The following is a 19,729-nucleotide window of genomic DNA, read 5'->3' on the forward strand; positions in this document are numbered from 1 at the left end:
ATTTTTTCCCAATTATGATAAAAATGATTGGAAACTCTGAGAAAATTGCTAGGGTGTGTATATTAATAAACTGACAATCTAACACACACCATACAATCTTTAGAAAAATTGAAGAAAAATTTCCAGCATTCCGAATCGAAAAAAATTGAAGAAAAAAAAACAGGAAACCCGATCGGATTTTTCAGTTGAATGAAAAAAAGCTTTCGATTTTTTGGGGGAAATCTGATCATATTTATCAAATTGCCATAAAATCGGATCATTTTATTGTATGGTGTGTGGCCACCTTTACATTAACCTCCCTCTCTGCATGTATGATGTTTCCACATGTATGCTCAAATGTTGATACACCACTTCTGTATTTCAAATAAGCCACCATAACCCAGCACAGCAACGCCCCAGCCCAGCCCGGCACAGCAGCGCCCCCGCCTGGTGCTTTGTTTTCATAACAGGTATGACAGCCCAGCACAGCAGCGCTCCAGTCCGGTGTCATGCAGATCTTAAATTAACCCCATAATGACCATCAGCAGCATTAACCTTGCAACCCAAGTTAGCAGCCTTGGTCCTGGTCAGGCCCGGATTTACAACACAGTAGCCTGTAGGCACAGATGCCCTGGCACCCTAGACTCCCCTCTCCATGAACCTACAAACCCCCACCAAACTGCACCGCAAGTGTGCTGGCTAGCCCAGCTGTCACTTCTCCCCTACTTCCCTTGCATCTCATAGGTAGCTACAGGTGTCTCTTAGCATTAGGCCAGAGGTACCTTCAGTATTAAGTAGCTAGAGGTGCCCTCAACTAAAAGGAGATCTTGTTAGTTGAATACCGAGAACAGGGTGAGTAACCTCTCATTTACGCTTTGCTTTGGGGACTCTGTATAAGGAAAGATGAAGGGAGGCACTAGGGGAGGAGAGTGAGCCGCCTTTGCATCAGCAGGCACTTGTAGGCACATGCCTACAGTGCCTTATGGTAAATCTGGCCCTGGTCCTGGTGTGCAATATCCACTATCCAAGTGGACGTAGTTAGAATAAAAAGTTGTCTGAATGAAGCGAGGACGGAGCCCGCAGTCCAGGGAGCGAAACGAGGACCAAGCCTACAGCCCAGCGAGTGAAGCAAGGGGACACCAATACTACTAAAAGGAGAATATCACTTTAAATGTATGCTACTTTGTCAATGTATGCTGAAATGTTAGAACACACCAGCAAAGCACAGCACATCAGCGGCGCCCCTGCCCGGGCCTGCGAACTACAGCGTGGCATAGCACAGCACAGTGCACTCCAGCGGCGCCCCCGCACAGCACAGCAGCGCCCCAGCCTGGCCCGGCCTAGCACAGCACACAGCGGCGCCCCTGCCCGGGCCTGCGCACTACAGCGCGGCATAGCACAGCAGCTCCTCCTGCATCAGCTGATCAGGTTGTTGTATCTGTCGGAGGCGGCGCTCGGTGAGGATCTTCCGGGTCAGTGGGGTAAATGGTTTCCCTGGGATTTAGTTGCCTATAGCCGTGGTAACAGCCGTCAGTGTGTGCTCGGCGGTGTCCCCCTTCCCTGTGGGTTGGTGGGGTGTATATGGCGTCCTTGTCTGAGTTGGCAGTCTGGCTCTCCCGATCAGCCGCTGCTCGCTCCTATGGAGTCTTCTCCAAAGGCTTGACCCGCACTCTGCTTATCTTCTTCAATCTGGCCTGGAGACTGAGAATCAAGTTCCCCTACCTGTATGTCATCGCCTCCATGATGCTGAATGTAAGGCTGCAGGTGAGAGTCTGACTGGCACTGTCCTGGGGTCCATGTCCCCAGATGAACCGCTGGCCTGTATGCCCCCTGCCTAAGTAGCTGGGTGTATAGTAAAGGCTACAGAACTTCTTATTTGTACAGACTACTCACATTTTATAGCAACTACCCTCTCCATCTATCGTTTTGATTTTGGCACATGAAACAGTTTCCAGCTATTACACAGGAGAATGCTGTTTTGCTCTTCTCAGTTCCCAGGAGCCAAGTAGCCAAGGATCCTTTAAAACCACAGCTGGTGTCAAACTTTTGAGTTTTTCATACTTTAGTGCAAAATAAAAAACAACAACAAAAACAACCAGTGGGAGCTCTCCTCATGCCCACCTCTACCCCATTCTCCATCCCCCTCCGTTAGTGTCTACCGACCCCCTGAACTTACTGGTCGGGAGGGTCGCTGCTTACTGTGCAGGTGCTGCCTGGCAACGCACGCCCAGCGGCTAGGAGCATGCGCACTATGTAATTGTGACAGTGCGCATGCACAGAGTGCTCCAGGTGAGCGATTAAGGATGCGTGTCACCAGGCAGCGCCTGCGCAGTAAGCGGCGACCCACCCAACTAGGAAGTAAGTTCAGGGGGTTGGTAGACACTAACCAAGGGCAGGGATGAGCTCCAGATGAAATCCAAATGGGTTTGATTCGGATTTTATCTAGATAATTAGTGCAGCTGGGTGGGTGGGGGAGGGTTAAACTTACCCAGCAGCCGTCTTTAATCCGTCCCATGCTGTGTTCCAGGTAGTGTTAAGTCACCACCACGCTTCCTCCTTCAACACCTAAATGCCCACAGTGCCTCATGGGTAATCTGGCCCTAATTTCAACCAAATTCAGGATATCGCTGTAGAGTAGGTGTTAGAGAAGAAAACTAATCCTTGGTAAGAGTACTTTTAGATGGTACAGACAGGAACATCAATCAGGCCCTGTTCAATGTGACTGTACTCTTTAGGAGAATGAGGGGATTCTTCCTCTATTACACATTCTTCATGCACGATCTTAACCAGGTATATGGTTGATAGACCACACCTCTGCGATCAGCGTGCACAACATTCTCAATGGATTCACTACAGCTCTGCAGGGATATGCATATGTACTAATGTGTAACTGAATTTCGTAGTCCCCAAATCCAATTTTAACAACATGTCAAATTAATTGATTTCATGGGCAAACGGTGTGCATTAATTTCGCATAAGAAATTTGCATTAACCTGCAGATATATTATTTATTATATAAAAGATTTCTGTGGAAAACACACGCACGCACGTACACGCACGCACGCACACGCACGTACACACACGCACGCACGTACACACACGCACGTACACACACACGCACGTACACACACACGCACGTACACACACGTGTAGACACACACACGTGTAGACACACACACACACACACACGTGTAGACACACACACACGTGTAGACACACACACACGTGTAGACACACACACACGTGTAGACACACACACACGTGTAGACACACACACACGTGTAGACACACACACACACACACACACACACACACACACACACACACACACACACACACACACACACACACACACACACACACACACACACACACACACACACACACACACACACACACACACACACACACACACACACACACACACACACACACACACACACACACACACACACACACACACACACACGTGTAGACACACACACACACACACACACGTGTAGACACACACACACACACACACACGTGTAGACACACACACACACACACACACGTGTAGACACACACACACACACACACGTGTAGACACACACACACACACGTGTAGACACACACACACACACACACACACACACACACACACACACACGTGCACACACGTACACGCACACACACACACACGTTATTGGTTCATTTAATTTTTGTGGGCTAAACAGAGCTATTACTGTATATATGTTATTTATGATGACTATTATCTGATAAATAGAACATTTTATTATATTTTCTCTTAATTACAGTTTTAATTCATCAGGAGTCGGAGTCAGTGCATTTTTTTTCCCAACTTTGACTCCAGGTACCCAACATATGTTCAAACTTCACAGCCCTGGTTGAGGCAGGAAGTTCATGGGGCCTAATTCCCCTTAAATGATACATCCGAGGAAATCAAAAGATGGAGATGCTGACCTCGCCAGGTCGGGATCTTCTGCACCGCTTGCGAGTGTGCTCGTGTGACCAGGAGTGTTCTGCGCAGGCACTGCTCCTGTGCAGAACACTCCAGGCCACGCAATCGCAAGCGATGCGCTCACTCAGGTGCAGAAGATCCCGACCTGGCGAGGTCTGTATCTTCAAAAGAGGGACACAAGTTAGTAGGGATGGCCCTGCTTAGAACTCATGGAGAAGCATGTGATCAGTTTGATCAGCTTTATGTAATGGGGTGGGGGTGTCTCAGCACCCTGTGGAAAAGAATATAGGAGATAATACGGGAGCCCAATAGTGCAGTATGTCAATGTGAAAATGGATAATGAAGAATGAAAAATTACTACTAACAAAAGGGGGTTGCAAGGGCAACCGACCATATGAAGCAGGTGGAGACCATAAACCCGACTCCACTCAGGGTAGTCCCAGCCGGGACCTGGATGTGGTCGCTCTCCTTGGAAAAAGAAGGGACAGTCGTCCACTGTGGTAGGAACCACTAGTGGTCTGTCACCACCCCTCAAACCCTGCTTGAGTGGGGGTAAACTAAGCACAACAGGAATAAAGAGGCGCCCTGGTTGAAATAAAAGCATCTAAAAACAGCTTAAAACAAAGAAGGATATGAGGTGACTTACCTCAATGACGAAACCTTTGTATATCACAAAAGATTTTTATTTAGCACAGGCAACGCGTTTCGAGGGTCTGAGCCCGCTTCATCAGGCCAATAAAAAGTGCCAAATGAATAGGTAGATACAGCATAGGGAGCCACTCTATGCTGTATCTACCTATTCATTTGGCACTGTTTATTGGCCTGATGAAGCAGGCTCAGACCCGCGAAACGTGTTGCTTGTGCTAAATAAAAATCTTTTGTGATATACAAAGGTTTCGTCATTGAGGTAAGCCACTTCATATCCTTTTTTGTTTTAAGCTGTTTTTAGACGCTTTTATTTCAACCAGGGCGCCTCTTTATTCCTGTTGTGCTTAGTTTGATCAGCTGATAGATTTGTAAGGTTCTGATTTGCTGGTCCTGATCATGTGTTAAACCAGGAAGTCATCACTGCAAATCAGGACCTTACAAAATCTGATCAAATTGATCACATGCTTCTCCATGAGTTCTCCTAATCAGGACCATCCCTACAAGTCAGTACTATAAATCATGGTAAAATTGGGTATTTGAATGTGTGCAATCTTGCATACAAATCGCTATCTGAAATCTGCCCAATCTCTTTCAGGTTCATATCGAAATCCATTAAGAAACAGATGTCTGCTGCAAAAGTCGATTAGTCCCTTCCAAAAATCTGAATGCACTAAAATGGATGAGCTTTGGACTGGTAGCTCATCATGCAGCGAAGAAGATTCGGTTGGTTGTTTTCAAGATGAAGAAGATGGCACAAGGCAATGTGTGGATGATAACGTGCTGGAAACGCTCCTGCCTTTGTCCTGTTCATCTGATTCTCATTTTACCCGACCTCATAAGGAAAACACACCACCAACGCTCAGGATATGCAATTTAAACCGATTTCTTTCTGCACCCAGGAATTGTAGGGGTTGTTCCTTACGGACAAGCCAACATTTAGACCATTTTCAAAATGTTTTAGACTGTTTTATTATGCTAATAGGCGCATTCTTCTCATGGACTTGTTTTAGTCATCATTGTTTACCATACGATCTCACAGATTCTGTTTCCTTGTGGGAACTTTCTCTATGTCTTTGATACTCGAGTAAGATTACTACTTTTTATTAACCTTTTCCGGACCAGGTGGCTCTGGCTGCTTTAAGACTAGAGCCATCCGTGCCCTTTTAAGTGCAATGATTGCTGTGATTGGCTCACAGCAATTATGGGGTTAGGAGCCCATTAAATTGGCTCCTGCCCTATATGTATGGAGGTTCTGCTGGGAATGACAACAGCAAGTGGCATGCGCGGCAGGGATGATTGAAATCTACGTCCTGTCGGGGGTAACCGCTCCCAAATAGGGCGTAGATTTCAATTACCAAGGTCAGGAAGCTGTTAAAAAGCTGAAGAACCCTCCCCCAAAATGTGGATCATCAAATAACAATTGGGAGTCTCCTCAGAATATTAATGCAATACAAATAATGTGATATAATTTTAGCTTTATTTTAATGTGTTCTTGCTAGTGAATTGGAAATATGTCATAAAATGACAAAAGTTTGTGGGGTTAACTGGATAAAAGGAAGAAAGGGAGCCCACAGCAAATCATTGGATGGAGATCTGAATGGCAGATTTCTGAGAAAGGCCTTGTTCCCAGTGTTGCAGGGCGGTGTAACGCCACTTACCGCACTGCAATGTACCACCTATCAGTGCGGCGGTGGCTTTATGGTAAAATGGGTTGCAGTATGGTAAAGCACTGCATTACTGCTAAATGTATGCATGAACAGGTACAGTGAAACAACATGCTTTTCATTGACTGCACTCTTCACTGTATGCGGTGCAACTCGCCCATAACATGCGGTATAACTTCCTGTTATACAGGAAACGTGTCACATCCCACTGTGAACATGTCCTAAGGGAAACATCCAGCTGGTTGCTGTTGACAATGGAGGCTATTCCTATTTCATATTTATGAAATTGGTTCTTCAAGGAATCCATTTTTTATTTTTTTGTAATGTGCTAAATCTGAAACTTGTTCTGCATGTACAACCGTTTTAGTTTGCTAATGAATTGCTATGGTTAGGATTTTATTTTCTGGCAGTTGCGGACTGAATACTCGATATTTTCGTGTATTAGGACAGTATTTATTTGGCATGGGCGATCTGCTTCACCCAATACATTAGAATCCCTTTATAGCAAATGTCAAGGGACCTGGTCAAGTCGGACTGAATGTACAATAGCCAGATGTTTACTATAATGAGATATTGCTGTACTGCTTACTTTTTGTTTTGTTTTTTAATTCATGCGTGAAAAAAAGACTCTGTGGAGAAAACCAGTGTAAGGGAGCTGCCATCATTGTTAAGATGCCACCCACTGCACAGTTACCTTCTTCTCAGGTAACAGCCAAGATGAACATTCCCCTCACTTGGTGTTTTTATTGTGAAATCTATTACCTTATGTTTTACGGTGCACCAAGGCCGATCAGTCATCTCACTGCCACAGGATCCTGGACCCTCGTCTGGTTGCAGTAGCAGAATTTGAAGGCATAAGCTGAATTAGCAGCTTGAGTGCTGATTTAGGCCTCTTTTCCATGAACTGTCGAGCTGTGTGTTCTGCAAGCAGTTACCAGGCAGCAGTGAGCAGTTACCAGGCAGCAGTAGTAAGAGTTTAAGAGGCATTTCACTGCGTATCAACAGTCCATGGAAAAGAGGCCTTAAAGCGAACCCGAGCGTTCAAACTCTGATACTTACTATTTAGAGAGGGAAGCCTCAGGATCCTAATGAGGCTTCCCTCGGTTGTAGCAAGGCTCCCGTTGCTGAGCGCAGCCCCACAGAAGATTAGCAACAATGGATTGTCGCTAATCGCATCGGGGCTGCGCAGCTCCCCTTCCTGGATCAAGTGCGTGCAATGGCTGGACAAGCTCACCCATGTGCAGTAGGATGAGCAAGCTCAGTCGGCTATTGCGCGCACTTGATCCAGGAAGAGGAGGCGCGTGGCCCTGATGTGATTAACGACAATGCATTGTTGCTAATCTTCCAGGGGGCTGCACTCTGCAACGGGGGGCTTGACACAACCGAGGGAAGCCTCATTAGGATCCTGAGGCTTTCCTCTCTTAAGGTAAGCATCAGATTTTGTACCCTGTGGCTAGGGTACACTTTAATATTTACATTTCTGTTTTCACCTTAGAAGGTTGACAGTTTAGGTCGGTGAATGTTACAGCGATTACAGGATGTGCCTTTTTTTTTTTTTCCTATGTGGGGAAGGAGGAAGCTTTAAGCCAATGTGCCTGACGTGCCGCCCTATTTGTCACAGCTGCAGACAGTGTGATAAGGTTCTTGGGTAACTGAAAATGTCACTTTTGATTCTATAGTAGGACAAGTTCATGTCCTTCAAACTCAAGATGAGAAGTTCTGGTTTTAATCAGGTGGCCCTTTTGATATCCGGGAACCCTTTGTTAAAGTAAACCTGAAGTGAAAAAAATGCCTGATGTGAATAATTATGAAATTGTGAAATCATGCTAATTGTGACTTCTCTTCAATGCCATATTCTTGGTTTTAAAGGATAAAATCCTAGTCTTGATCATAAATGGTCTCTCAGACAGCCACTGGTGCTGTTTTGTTTACTCAACTCCAGTATAGAGTAATGAAGGTCTTTCCTCTTTTTCTGTCAATGTACATTTTATGTGACCCCTTAGGCCTCTTTTAGACCTCATCGCTATGGCCATTAAAGTCAATGGAACATGACTTGCTGCATTGTGACTGAAGTGCTTCAGCAGGGGCAGAAGTAGCAGTGTGTTGTCGTGCATGGCAGCAGAAGCAATGGAAGCCAGTGGTAGTGAATTTTTGTTGAGTTCCCGGTGCAGATGCAAGTTTTCAGATGATCTGCCTCCTCTCCGGCAGCATAAATGTGACTGAAGGGTATGTTTTTTTTATTTTAAGGCAGGTTGCCCCCAATTTCCCTGTCAACGCTGTCTGCCAATATACTAAAGTGTGTGTAATGGTGTGGTGGTCATTTTGTTGTGCAGAAATCGTATTGCACGAGTGTAAAAAGACCCTAATTATCTATCGGAGAATTGTGCTGCAGTCAGTGACTGTGGATAGTCTGGGTCTGGAATTGAGTTATTAAACCTTACAGCAAAAAAAAAAAATAAGAAAAAAGGAACACAGGCAAGTTGTAGGTTATATTGTTACCATATATAATACACCTCATCATGCATCATGTCACTTCAGGTATCCTTTAAGGGTCTTGGATGGTAATAGAATCTTCGGCTGTATATGGTTACCAGCCTAACATTATTTTGAATGCTGTTCTCTAAACTTAAAAAGAAAGTTTACATCATCAAATAAATTGTACTTTCTTAAAAACTTAGCACAGTGGGTAAGGTTCTTTTTTCCACATGACTGTATGGTGAGGTGTGTGGCATAATGTCATCATTCTGGCCTATGCCCTGTTATTACTTGTCAGGGTGTCCAAATAGTCCTTCTGCTGTGGTTAAGGGCCCATTCACATGGGGGCGATTACCGATAATCACCAGTGATCGCAAGCGCTTTTTAAAGTGTTAGCGCAATATTCGCTGTATGGCAGTGATCTCACTGCTGAGATTGCTGGCAATTCACGATTAGCGCTGATTGCTAAACACGCTGTTTAGTGACTTTTCCGTGTCAAATCATGGAAGAACTGTCGACTTAAAATGCGAATGTTTTGCGTTTGCATGTGTGAATGGGCCCTAACAGTCTTTCTTAGTCTGAGGGGAGGGTACTATTATTAAGCATAGGTTATAAAGGAGTTTAGTGTTAGGTAGGCCTGAAAGCTAAATCGAATTAAAGCCGAAATCGCGATCAGCAATATCACAATTTCAGAATCGTCAAAGTGGCAATTTCTGCAATGACATTTCCGCATGGGGAAAGTTTGGAGAAACTGCTTCCAACTTCCCCCAGGTCCTGTCGCGAGCATTGGCAGTGTTGGAGATACCTTCCGCACGAGGCAAACGCTGTCTGTACTCTATCGGCTCTTGTGCACGGCATACTTCCTGGTTCCTGTATGTCACGCCATACAGGAAGTATGCTGTGCATCTGAGTCTGCAGGAGGAGAAGTGGATAGACAGGCATCGCTGGCCTCTTGCTGGAAGGTATGCCCAGCACTGCTGCAGCATGGGGTACAGAGACACTGGTGAGAACAGTGGAGACACATAGGGAGCACGAAGGAGACAGAGGAGGAACAAAGCTTGATTTAACCACTTGCCGACCGCGCGTCGGCAAAGTGGCAGCTGCAGGACCAGCGACGCAGTACTGCGTCGCCAGCTGCAGGCTGATTAATCAGGAAGCAGCCGCTCGCGCGAGCGGCTGCTTCCTGCCAATTCACAGTGGGGGGGCTCCGTGAATAGCCTGCGGGCCGCCGATCGCGGCTCGCAGGCTAAATGTAAACACAAGCGGAAATAATCCGCTTTGTTTACATTGTACGGCGCTGCTGCGCAGCAGCGCCGTAAGGCAGATCGGCGATCCCCGGCCAATCAGCGGCTGGGGATCGCCGCCATGTGACAGGGGACAGCCTGTAAAATTGGTCAGTGACCAGCCAATAAAAATTGGATGTGTGTACTAGGCTTGAGTCACATGATCAGCAGGATTGCCATGCAACCAGTATTGTTTAAAATTAAATGTCAGCTTCCAAATCTTTTACTTCAGGTTACCTTTATGCATAGGATCAATTTACACTTCCTACTTAAAGGGAACCTTAACAGAGGGCTATGGATGTTTCCTTTTAAACAATACTAATATCCAGAAATCCTGCTGATCTCTTTGGCTGCAATAGTGGCTGAATCACACACCTCTGAAACAAGCATGCAGCTCATCCAGTCTGACTTCATTCAGTGCACGTGATCTGCATGCTTGTTTAGGGGCTGTGGCTAAAAGTATTAGACACAGGATCAGCAGGAGAGTCCGGCAACTGGTATTATTTTAAAAGGAAAAATCCATATACTTAGTTTAGGTTCCTTTTAAAATGGAAGCAGAGATGCACAATTCTAACCTGCATGTTGTGGATGCCCAATGAATCAGTGCAAGCCTATGGGAATTCCATTGCACTACAACAGACCAATGAAAATCCTCCCTCCCCAGGGAGGAGTCTCATTTTACTGGGCGGTGGATCAGCGAGAATGCTCCCTACTTTGAGGGAGACTTTCCATTGGCTGTTTGTAATGCAATGAAAGCTTGAGGTTTCTGCCAGAGGCTCTGATGTATATACTGGTGTTTGTTCTGTGACGTGTAGCTGAGCAACAGGACCTGAATAATGGTAGACCAGCGGAACTGTGAGTGTGAATAGGTCAACAGATACTGCAATGGGGCACAGCGTGTAACCACTCAGGATACGCTATGAACGTTGTGCATCTGCTGTGATGTGGACAGAGCTTCATACTTATTTGCTTCTCAATGACCATCCCCAATTCCTAGCCTTCTGTCAAATAATTAAAATGTACCCAAGATGGGTTAAAAAAAAAAGTACCCAGTGCTTCCTTCAGGCCATTGACTCCGTCACCATCCTAGTAAATCCACAAGTCTGCTTCGGCTGCACAGTCCAGCCATGTGCACACTTCCGTCTTGCTCCCGTCACCCGGAGCCTTGTGCTCAAAATACTCCTGGCTACTGGAGTGCAACTTCTCAGATATACCAGGATGTACAGTAGGGGATCAGAGCAGCCTGGGAGGATGGCGAGGGTGTCAATGGCCTGAATAGGGGGTGGAGGAAGCCCGTGCCCACCTGACACCCCCTCCCCCCCAAGCACATTAAAAAATTCCCCCGTCTCAGGTTTTCTTTAAATATTCCAATTTCAGGACAGCTTTTTGACTTGTAGCAATATTTGTTTTTCACTTCTTTACACCATAGTTCTAAAAGCTTGATTAGTATCATCAAAACACATTCAGATCTATAAGGTAAGACCTCATTTCCTCAAACCTAAATCTTAGCCGGTTTGCACATGCAATTTTGGATGTAGAAACAGATTTTTGAAATGTTATGTAGAAATTAAAAAAATACAAACTGGTGTGGGGTCACACACCCAATCTAGTGTAGTATTAATGATAGATAGTTAGGATGTCAGTAGGCAGTAACATGTATACTCACACCTTCTGGTTGCCTAAACATCTAACCAGGGTGTATTCGCTTGTAGGGAGGTATTGTTCCCACTCAGCCCTTGAAATGGTTGTATGGATGCTCCAAAATAGATTTAAAAATTATTAAAAAAAACAAACTATTCAGACCAGTTTTGAAAAATCTGAATGAATGTTATTGAATGGTCTTGGTTCTGTAATCAGTGTTCAACAACTGTGGTCCATTCTATGTTCAGTGGATTTAGGGTAAAACAGTTTTAGTATTTGACTAAGGCCCAGTGCACACCAAAAACCTCTAGCAGATCTGCAAAAACGCTAGAGCTTTTTGAAGCAGATTTCAGAGTGATTCTAGGCATTTTTTCGAAACATGCCTATAGTTTGTGTAGCAGATTACAAATATTGTTACAGTAAAAGCTGTTACTGAACAGCTTCTGTAACAAAACAGCTCCAGTCTAGCGTTTTCAGAGAGGTTTTCCACTTTCCTATACTTTTTTTTTTTTTTTTTTTATTTTTTTTATTTGTTTTAGGTACAACATACAAACTCAGACACCGCTTCTTCGCACACAGGCGAGAGGGAATCTGTTCAAACACATATAGAGACCATCATTTCCCTCAACTACCCACCCCATCCCGCCGCCACCTCCCTCCCCCATCCAGGTACAGTAAGTCAGTTGGATTCTATTTTATCTGTCCATGGCTTCCAAATTTTTGTGAACTTTTGTGGACATCCTCTGGCTATATATGCTTCCTTATACAGAGGTAGGGAGTTGTTTATAAGTGATTTCCACTGTTGTATGGATGGGGGGTGCGCCGCTTTCCAGTTTAGAACGATGGTAGTAGAAAGAGTAAGACCAAGTAGTGTTCTTTGAGCTCTACTTGGAGCAAGCGAGGAGGTCAGGCCCAGAAGACACCAAGTAGGGTCTGGTTGAAGTGTAATATGAGAGATTTGGGATACAAAGTCACATACCTGTGTCCATAGAGGCACAAGCCTGGGGCAGCTCCAGAAGATATGGGCAAAGTTCGCTTGTGGAGAGTTGCAGTGCCAGCAAGTGCTGTTGTGTGACCCACTCATCTTGGCCAATCTGGCAGGCGTTAGGTAAGCTCTGTGTAGTATTTTGAACTGGATAAGTCTGTCTCTGTTCGCTATTAGGTGCTGAAATGGTATAATCCATGCGTCCTCCCAGTCATCATCGATATGTGGAGTTATGTCCGTCCATGGGGCTTTGAAGACTGAGATGTGGGGCTCAGTTATAAGAATAACATTTTTGTAAATTGAGGATAGTGCTTTAGTAAGGTTGGCATTGGTAAGGGTATCTTCGACTTCAGACGATCTGACGCGCGGAGGGGATGTGCCAAACTGGGCCTGAAAAGCATGTCGCACTTGTAGAAACCTGAAGAAGTAGGAGTTAGGAAGATTGTATGTTTCTTTCAGATGATCAATTGTTGCGAGGGATCTGGCAGAAGTAATGTGTGAGATGAGGCTGACATCTTTGGAGATCCATATGATGGGATTGGGTATAGTGTAGAAGTTCTTGAGAGAGGAATTATTCCATAGGGGGGTTTTGGGTGAAAAGGATTTGGAGTTGGGAGAGTCCCATGCATGTACTAAGTTCCAGGCTTTAAGTACTGTTTTCATAGATATAGAGTATGGAGCTTGGAGGCCCCAATAGAGGAGTTGGGATAGGGCTTCATAAGAGCCGAGCTGGGCGGCTTCCAAAACCGTTGCTGCGTTAGATTCGTCCGGGCAAAGCCACCAGTGAGCTGTTACAAGAATACTAGCAATATAATATTTCTGGAGGTGGGGAAAGGCAAGCCCCCCCTCTGTCCACGGCCTCTGGAGTTTTTTAAGGCTTATTCTGGGGGACTTTTTGTTCCATATAAAGCTGAGAAAGATAGAGTTAAAGAGACTCTGAAGCGAGAATAAATCTCGCTTCAGAGCTCATAAATAGCAGGGGCACGTGTGCACCTGCTAAACCGCCGCTATAGCGCAGCTTAACGGGGGTCCCTTCACCCCCAAAACGACCACTGCGACACTTGGTCGCAGATTTGGTCGTGATTTATTGCTTCCTGGAGGCAGGGCTAACGGCTGCAGCCCTGCCTCCAGTCGCGTCTGTCAGCGGCGCATCGCCGCCTCTCCCCCGCCCCTCTCAGTGAAGGAAGACAGAGGGGCGGGGGAGAGGCGGAGATACGCGCTGACAGACGCGCGTGGGGCGGCTAGCCCTGCCCCAACCAGGAAGTGCTTCCTGGGTGTATCGAGGGGGATTTGGGGGTGAAGGGACCCCTGTTAAGCCGCGCTATAGCGGCGTTTTAGTAGGGGCACACGTGCCCCTGCTATTTATGAGGTCTGAAGCGAGATTTATTCTCGCTTCAGACTCTCTTTAAATTGAGCAAAAAACTTTTTAGGGATCTAAATAGGGCAGTTTCTAAAGACATATAATAGGCGGGGTAGTATTTTCATTTTAATTAGATTTATTTTCCCAATTAGGGATAAAGGGAGGATTTGCCATTTGTTTAACCAGTCCTTGGCGTGGGAATTTAAAGGGAGGAGATTGTGTTTATAGAAATCAGCTATGTTGTTGGTAATCTGGATGCCAAGGTATTTGGTTTTGGAGACTACTTCAAGGGTAGAAAGTGAGAGAGGTGTTGTTGTAAGTGGAAGGAGTGTAGACTTCTTCCAGTTGACTCCAAGTCCTGTGAAGGGCAGAAATTTTTCAAAAACATGTAGGACTCCAGTAATGGATCTATCTGGGTTTTCGAGATAGATGACGAGGTCATCAGCATATAGGGATATCCTCTCCTCCAGCCCCCCGATCCGGAATCCGGAAATATCAGGACATTGCCTAAGGGAAGCTGCTATTGGTTCCATTGCTAGGGCAAAGAGGGCTGGAGAGAGGGGGCATCCCTGCCGCGTTCCCCGGTGTAGCAGTATTTTATCTGACAGGGTATTACCCATTTTAATATTAGTTGAGGGGGATTTATATATGGTCTGGATCCAAGATATCAGCTTTTGTCCAAAGCCAAATCTGGCAAGGGTGGCCCATAGGTAACTCCACTCTACGGAGTCAAAGGCCTTCTGGATATCAATAAAGGCCAGAGCCTTAGGGGTTGGAGAGTCTACATTGAGCTGTATGTGGGTGAAAAGCCTTCTGAGGTTAATGTCAGTCGTCTTATTGGGGATGAAGCCTGTCTGGTCTGGGCTTATGAGCATTGTGATGATTTGATTTAATCTTAAAGTAATAATTTTGGTTAGCACCTTGAGATCGTTATTGAGTAGGGAAATTGGTCTATAGGATTGGCATTCAAGGGGGTCTTTTTCGGGCTTGGGGATGAGTATTAGGTGGACCTGGTAGAATGAGGGAGGGAGAGAGCCGTCTTTGAGGGAAGAATTATATATAATCTTAAGTTTAGGGGCAATAATTCGGGAATATCTTTTATAGAATTCAATGGGGATGCCATCCGGGCCGGGGGATTTGTTGCAGGGAAAAAAGGCAATGGCGTCTATTATTTCATCCTCTTGGATGTCTGTTTCAAGGAGGTGTGCTTGTTCAGGTGATAACATAGGGAGTTGTATTTGGTGCAGGTGGTCGTTCATGGTAGCTTGGGTGCTCGTGAAGTGGGATTTATAAAGGTCAGCATAATAATTTTGGAAACACTCTACTATGAGGCCGGGGACAGAGGTGGTGCCGCCTGAGGGAAGTTTAATTTCTGGGATAGCTGATTAAGCAGCCTGATCTCTAGAAATATTCGCCAGCAGCCTGCCATTTTTATCCCCTTTTTCAAATATTTCCTGACGCCACTCTGTGAGGGAAGCTTTAGTGATATCTGTCATGTGAAGATTTAGGTTGCGTTTTACTTGCATTAACTGCGTGAAGTCATCAGAAGAGCCAGAATCGGCAAAGCTTTGTGAAGCCTCCGACTCCTTAGTCTGTATGTTCAACATTTTTTGATTAAAGGCTTTCCTATGTGTGCTAATTTGGGAGATGTATTGACCTCGCAGAGTGGCTTTAAATGCATCCCATACCATTGTATTGCTTGTAGACCCTTCATTGATCTCCCAGTATGACTGAATAATAGGTAACATATGTTTACTTATATTTTCATCTGAGATCCACTTTGGATCGAGCCTCCAAATACCTTTGTTAGCAGTGTATAAGGGATATGGTGATTTCAAGTGGGGCATGGTCTGAAAGGCTACTTGGAAGATATTGGGCAGAGATGACACTAGTCAGCAGATCTGCATTTCCAAACGCCAGATCGATCCGAGAGGCAGATTTATGCGCTGTGGAGAAGTGTGAGTATGAGGTTTTGGAAGAGTTCTTCCACCTCCAAATCTCAGTTAGGGAGAGGGCAGAGGCCCAGTTAATGAGCTCCGGGTTTGCAGCTCTAGTGGGATTAGAGGTGTCTCGTGCGGGGTCTAGGATTGCATTATAGTCTCCTATAAGGATTAGTTTGGCAGGGAGAAGCTTAGAGAGTTTAGCGCTAATTTCCATAAACAATGGAGGTGGATATATACCTATGAGGCAATAGGTTTCATTGTGAATTTGTAGCTTTAGGAAAACATATCTGCCGTCCTTATCAACCTTCGAGGAAAGAACTTTGCAAGCTATGGCCTTGCTGATCAGGATGGAGACGTTCCTCGAGAAAGTGGAAAAGGTGGAGTGGAAAACCTTCTGGATCCATGAGCGACGTAGCGATCGGAGACGATCACCAATCATGTGGGTCTCGAGTAAAATGAGGATGTGCGGTTTATATTTTTCAACATACTGGAACATTAAAGAACGTCTGAATGTGGAGCCGAGGCCCCTAACATTCCACGAAATTACTCTCAGGGGGGTCTCCATTCCGACTCAGCAAAGTGCGTGGATGGGCGTATAAAGAGGTAGAACCTGGCGGGAGGCCACGTGAGGAGAGAGGGGCGGCAAGACCAGGGCAGATGGGGGGAGGGAAGAGAGACGGCGATGGTCAACATAGACATTACATACATTAACCCCATACGCAACAGGCGTATGTATAGCATAACCCCTGCTGCAATACCTAAGAAAGGAAGTACGCAGCCCTGTATCCCAACAAACACTAAAACTAGCACCTGGATATTATATTAAGACCCTGGGTGCCCAAACGGGTAGGTATTAGTGTCCTTAGGCGAACCCAAGACCCGTAACATCTATTTGTTAACAGTAAAAGGCAACCTAACATTGAACACATGAATGTATGGTATAGCGTATATTATAAACAGTATTTAAAACGGCAATACTGTGCATATCAACCCAGTCCTGAAAAGGTGAGGCACTATACCCGATCAGATGGTGTCAAGCCAGTCACTGACATCCTGAGGGTGGTCAAAGAATCTGGTGGAGCCCCCATGTACCACTCGGAGCTTTGAGGGGAAGAGCATGCTGTATTTTAATTCTTTTCCCCCGCAGACGCTTCTTGACCTCCATAAATGATTTGCGCTGCTTTTGGATTTCAGCAGAGAAATCCGGGAAGAGCATAACTTTCGCATTTTCATACACAAGCTCTTGCTGCTTTCTAGCTTCTGTTAAGATTAAGTCCCGGTCTTTGTAATTTAGAAGCCGCGCCAGGAATGGGCACGGGAGAGAGCCAGGGGGGAGTGGGCGAGAGGGGACTCTGTGAGCCCTTTCCACTACGTATGTAGCTGGGAGATTCGTTAGGCCCAAAAGGGATTTGAAAAATACCTCCGAACTCAGCTGGGTTGTCCCCTTCGATTCCTTCCGGCAGCCCCAGGACCCTTACATTATTTCGCCGGAGCCTGTTCTCTGCATCCACCGAGCGGTCCATAAGCTGTTTCACCTGCTGCTTGAGGGATTTGATGTCGGTGGTGTGCGTGGCAGTTGTATCCTTATTGTCTGAGATTCGGCGTTCGACCTCCACTGTTCACGCCCTGAGTTTATCCATATCCTGGCGGATTAGCTGGATGTCTGCCTCGACCTTGTCCAGCTTGGTGGTGAGTGCAACTCGGTAGGCAGTGATTGCTTCCAGGATAATTGCTGTGTTAGCGGACGAATGCGGCTCCTCTCCAGCCTCCGCCATGGTGACTGCGTTATGGCGGCTGCTGGTCACGTGACAGCACTGTGTGCATGTGTTACATGCGTCTGCGGAGTTTTTGCTGCCAGCTTTTTTGTTATCACCTTTTTTGGGGGCATGGCACCTCGTTCAACTCCCAGCGCACTCAAGAAGCCAGTCGGAGGTATTAGGTGTGGGAAGGTTGCCTTTTTTTATAGGATATTTGCAGGATAGTTACAGAGCCTCAGGAGTGCACGTCTTCTTCCTCTTACATCCAGACACGCCCCCCCACTTTCCTATACTTTAACATTGAGGCAGAAACACCTCAGAAATCTAAAAATGCTGCAGTAGTCCCTGAGTTTGCATTTGTGGAAAAACTACCTGCTCTGGTGTGCACCATCCTATTCACTTTCATTAGCCAAGCGGTTTTGCCCCTGCAAGCGTTTTATAAAACACTTCAGAACCGCTCCGGTGTGCGCCAGCCCTAAGGCAGAGAACACACTTCGCAAAATCGCACGCATTTTCCTCATACCATATAGTGGAAAATGCATGAGATTCTGCAGTGTGTTCCCTGCCTATTTGAAAAGCATGTAGACAGCATTATAAAAGGTTTTCCATCCATACTCTCCCCTAAAAAAAAAACTTTTAGTTTGTAGACTTTGTTTAATACGGCTTCCCTAGGAGAATTCTCAGCTCTTTCCAATTCTCCTTATCCCTTCTCATGTGGTGGCTGAATAGTGGAATAGTTAAGGGCTCAGCCTCTGACACAGGAGGCCTGGGTTCGAATGTCAGCTCTGCCTGTTCAGTAAGCCAGCAACTATTCAGTAGGAGACCATGGGCAAGACTCCTTAACACTGCTACTGCCTGTAGAGCAAGCGAGTGGCTGCAGCTCTGGTGCTTTGAGTACCCCAGGAGAAAAGCACAATATAAATGTTCTGTGTGTGTCTATCATTACTACCTCAAAAATAGTAATCAGTCCTATTCCGTAATATGTTGGCGCTTTATAAATACAATAAATAATAATATTCAGAAGGTGTAACAAAAAAAAAAAAGTGTAGCCAAAGCAAACAGAGAAATAGGATCCTGCAGAGGCTTTCCCACATCATCCTGATCAGTTGCCAAACAGACCCCAGGACCACAACTTGTCAGATATATAATCATGGCCATGCAGCTCTTCATGCACAAGCACGGACTACTGTGCCTGTCCGAGGACAGTGCTGGACAGCTTCGCTCGTACGTGAGGACCACAGACACAAACTTCTAGAACTGTGATGGCTAACCTTGGCACTCTAGCTGTGGTAGAACTACAAGTCCCATGAGGCATTGCAATACTCGAACAGCTCTAAGCATAACTCAGGGAAGCAGAAGCATGATGGGATTTGTAGTTTTTACACAGCTGGAGTGCCAAGGTTAGCCATCACTGTTCTAGAGGGTTCCTGGCTGCAGTGGTGGTCTGGAGGAAGCCTCTGTGCCACCCCATGGGGTGCAGTCGCTGTGCTCCTGAGCAGCAAGAGTGCTTGGGGTGTCGGGTCTGACCCCCGTTTGAGGCATACATGCAACGCCCCTGTTGAGATGCAAATAATTTTGCATGGGTCAACTCCTGCACAGAATAGCAGTGAGTTTTAGAACCTGCACATTCTGACAAGCGGATACAACATGCATTTGTTGTCCCATGTTAGTCAATAGGCAATTTCCCAGCTAGTATACAAGTCATGTGATACCTGGTTTGAGCATACTTTTGTATGCAGTTCAGAACTCAGAGGCTTCCCTCTTCAAAGCATACCCGAGCCAAAACTTGGGTACAAAATCACGTACTTGCCTAATAGTGCTCATACACGATACAATTTGTTTGATTTTGTTCAGTTAGATTGAACATAGATTTTTCTAACATGTCCGATCAGATTTTTCTTGAAAAACAGGATAATCGTTAATATTTCTTTATTGGAAAATATATTTTTATATTCATTTGATCGTTTTAGTTGAATAAACTGGAAAATTGAACGTTTTATTGTACCATAGGCTTCCCTTGCTGTCCTCTGGTC

The 19,729-nt window shown here is 45.6% G+C and overlaps 1 protein-coding gene across 1 annotated transcript; it reads left to right on the forward strand.

The window, feature by feature from the left end:
- Positions 1–1,431: 1,431 nt before the first annotated feature.
- Positions 1,432–5,543, forward strand: SMIM10L3 (small integral membrane protein 10 like 3). Its single transcript, XM_068246786.1, has 2 exons — positions 1,432–1,743; positions 5,184–5,543. Exons 1-2 carry the CDS (start codon positions 1,561–1,563, stop codon positions 5,202–5,204), a joined length of 204 nt encoding a protein of 67 aa, XP_068102887.1. The 5' UTR covers positions 1,432–1,560; the 3' UTR covers positions 5,205–5,543.
- The last annotated feature ends 14,186 nt before the right edge of the window (positions 5,544–19,729 follow it).

Source organism: Hyperolius riggenbachi, chromosome 7 (genome assembly GCF_040937935.1).
Source record: "Hyperolius riggenbachi isolate aHypRig1 chromosome 7, aHypRig1.pri, whole genome shotgun sequence".
NCBI lineage: Eukaryota > Metazoa > Chordata > Amphibia > Anura > Hyperoliidae > Hyperolius > Hyperolius riggenbachi.

What these genes read in the sequence shown, in the direction of transcription:
- SMIM10L3 (XM_068246786.1), top strand. Translation starts at nt 1,561, where the DNA reads ATGGCGTCCTTGTCTGAGTTGGCAGTCTGGCTCTCCCGATCAGCCGCT. An exon ending in TGCTGAATGTAAGGCTGCAG is followed by an intron (nt 1,744 to 5,183) that starts GTGAGAGTCTGA and finishes AATCTCTTTCAG; the next exon opens with GTTCATATCGAAATCCATTA.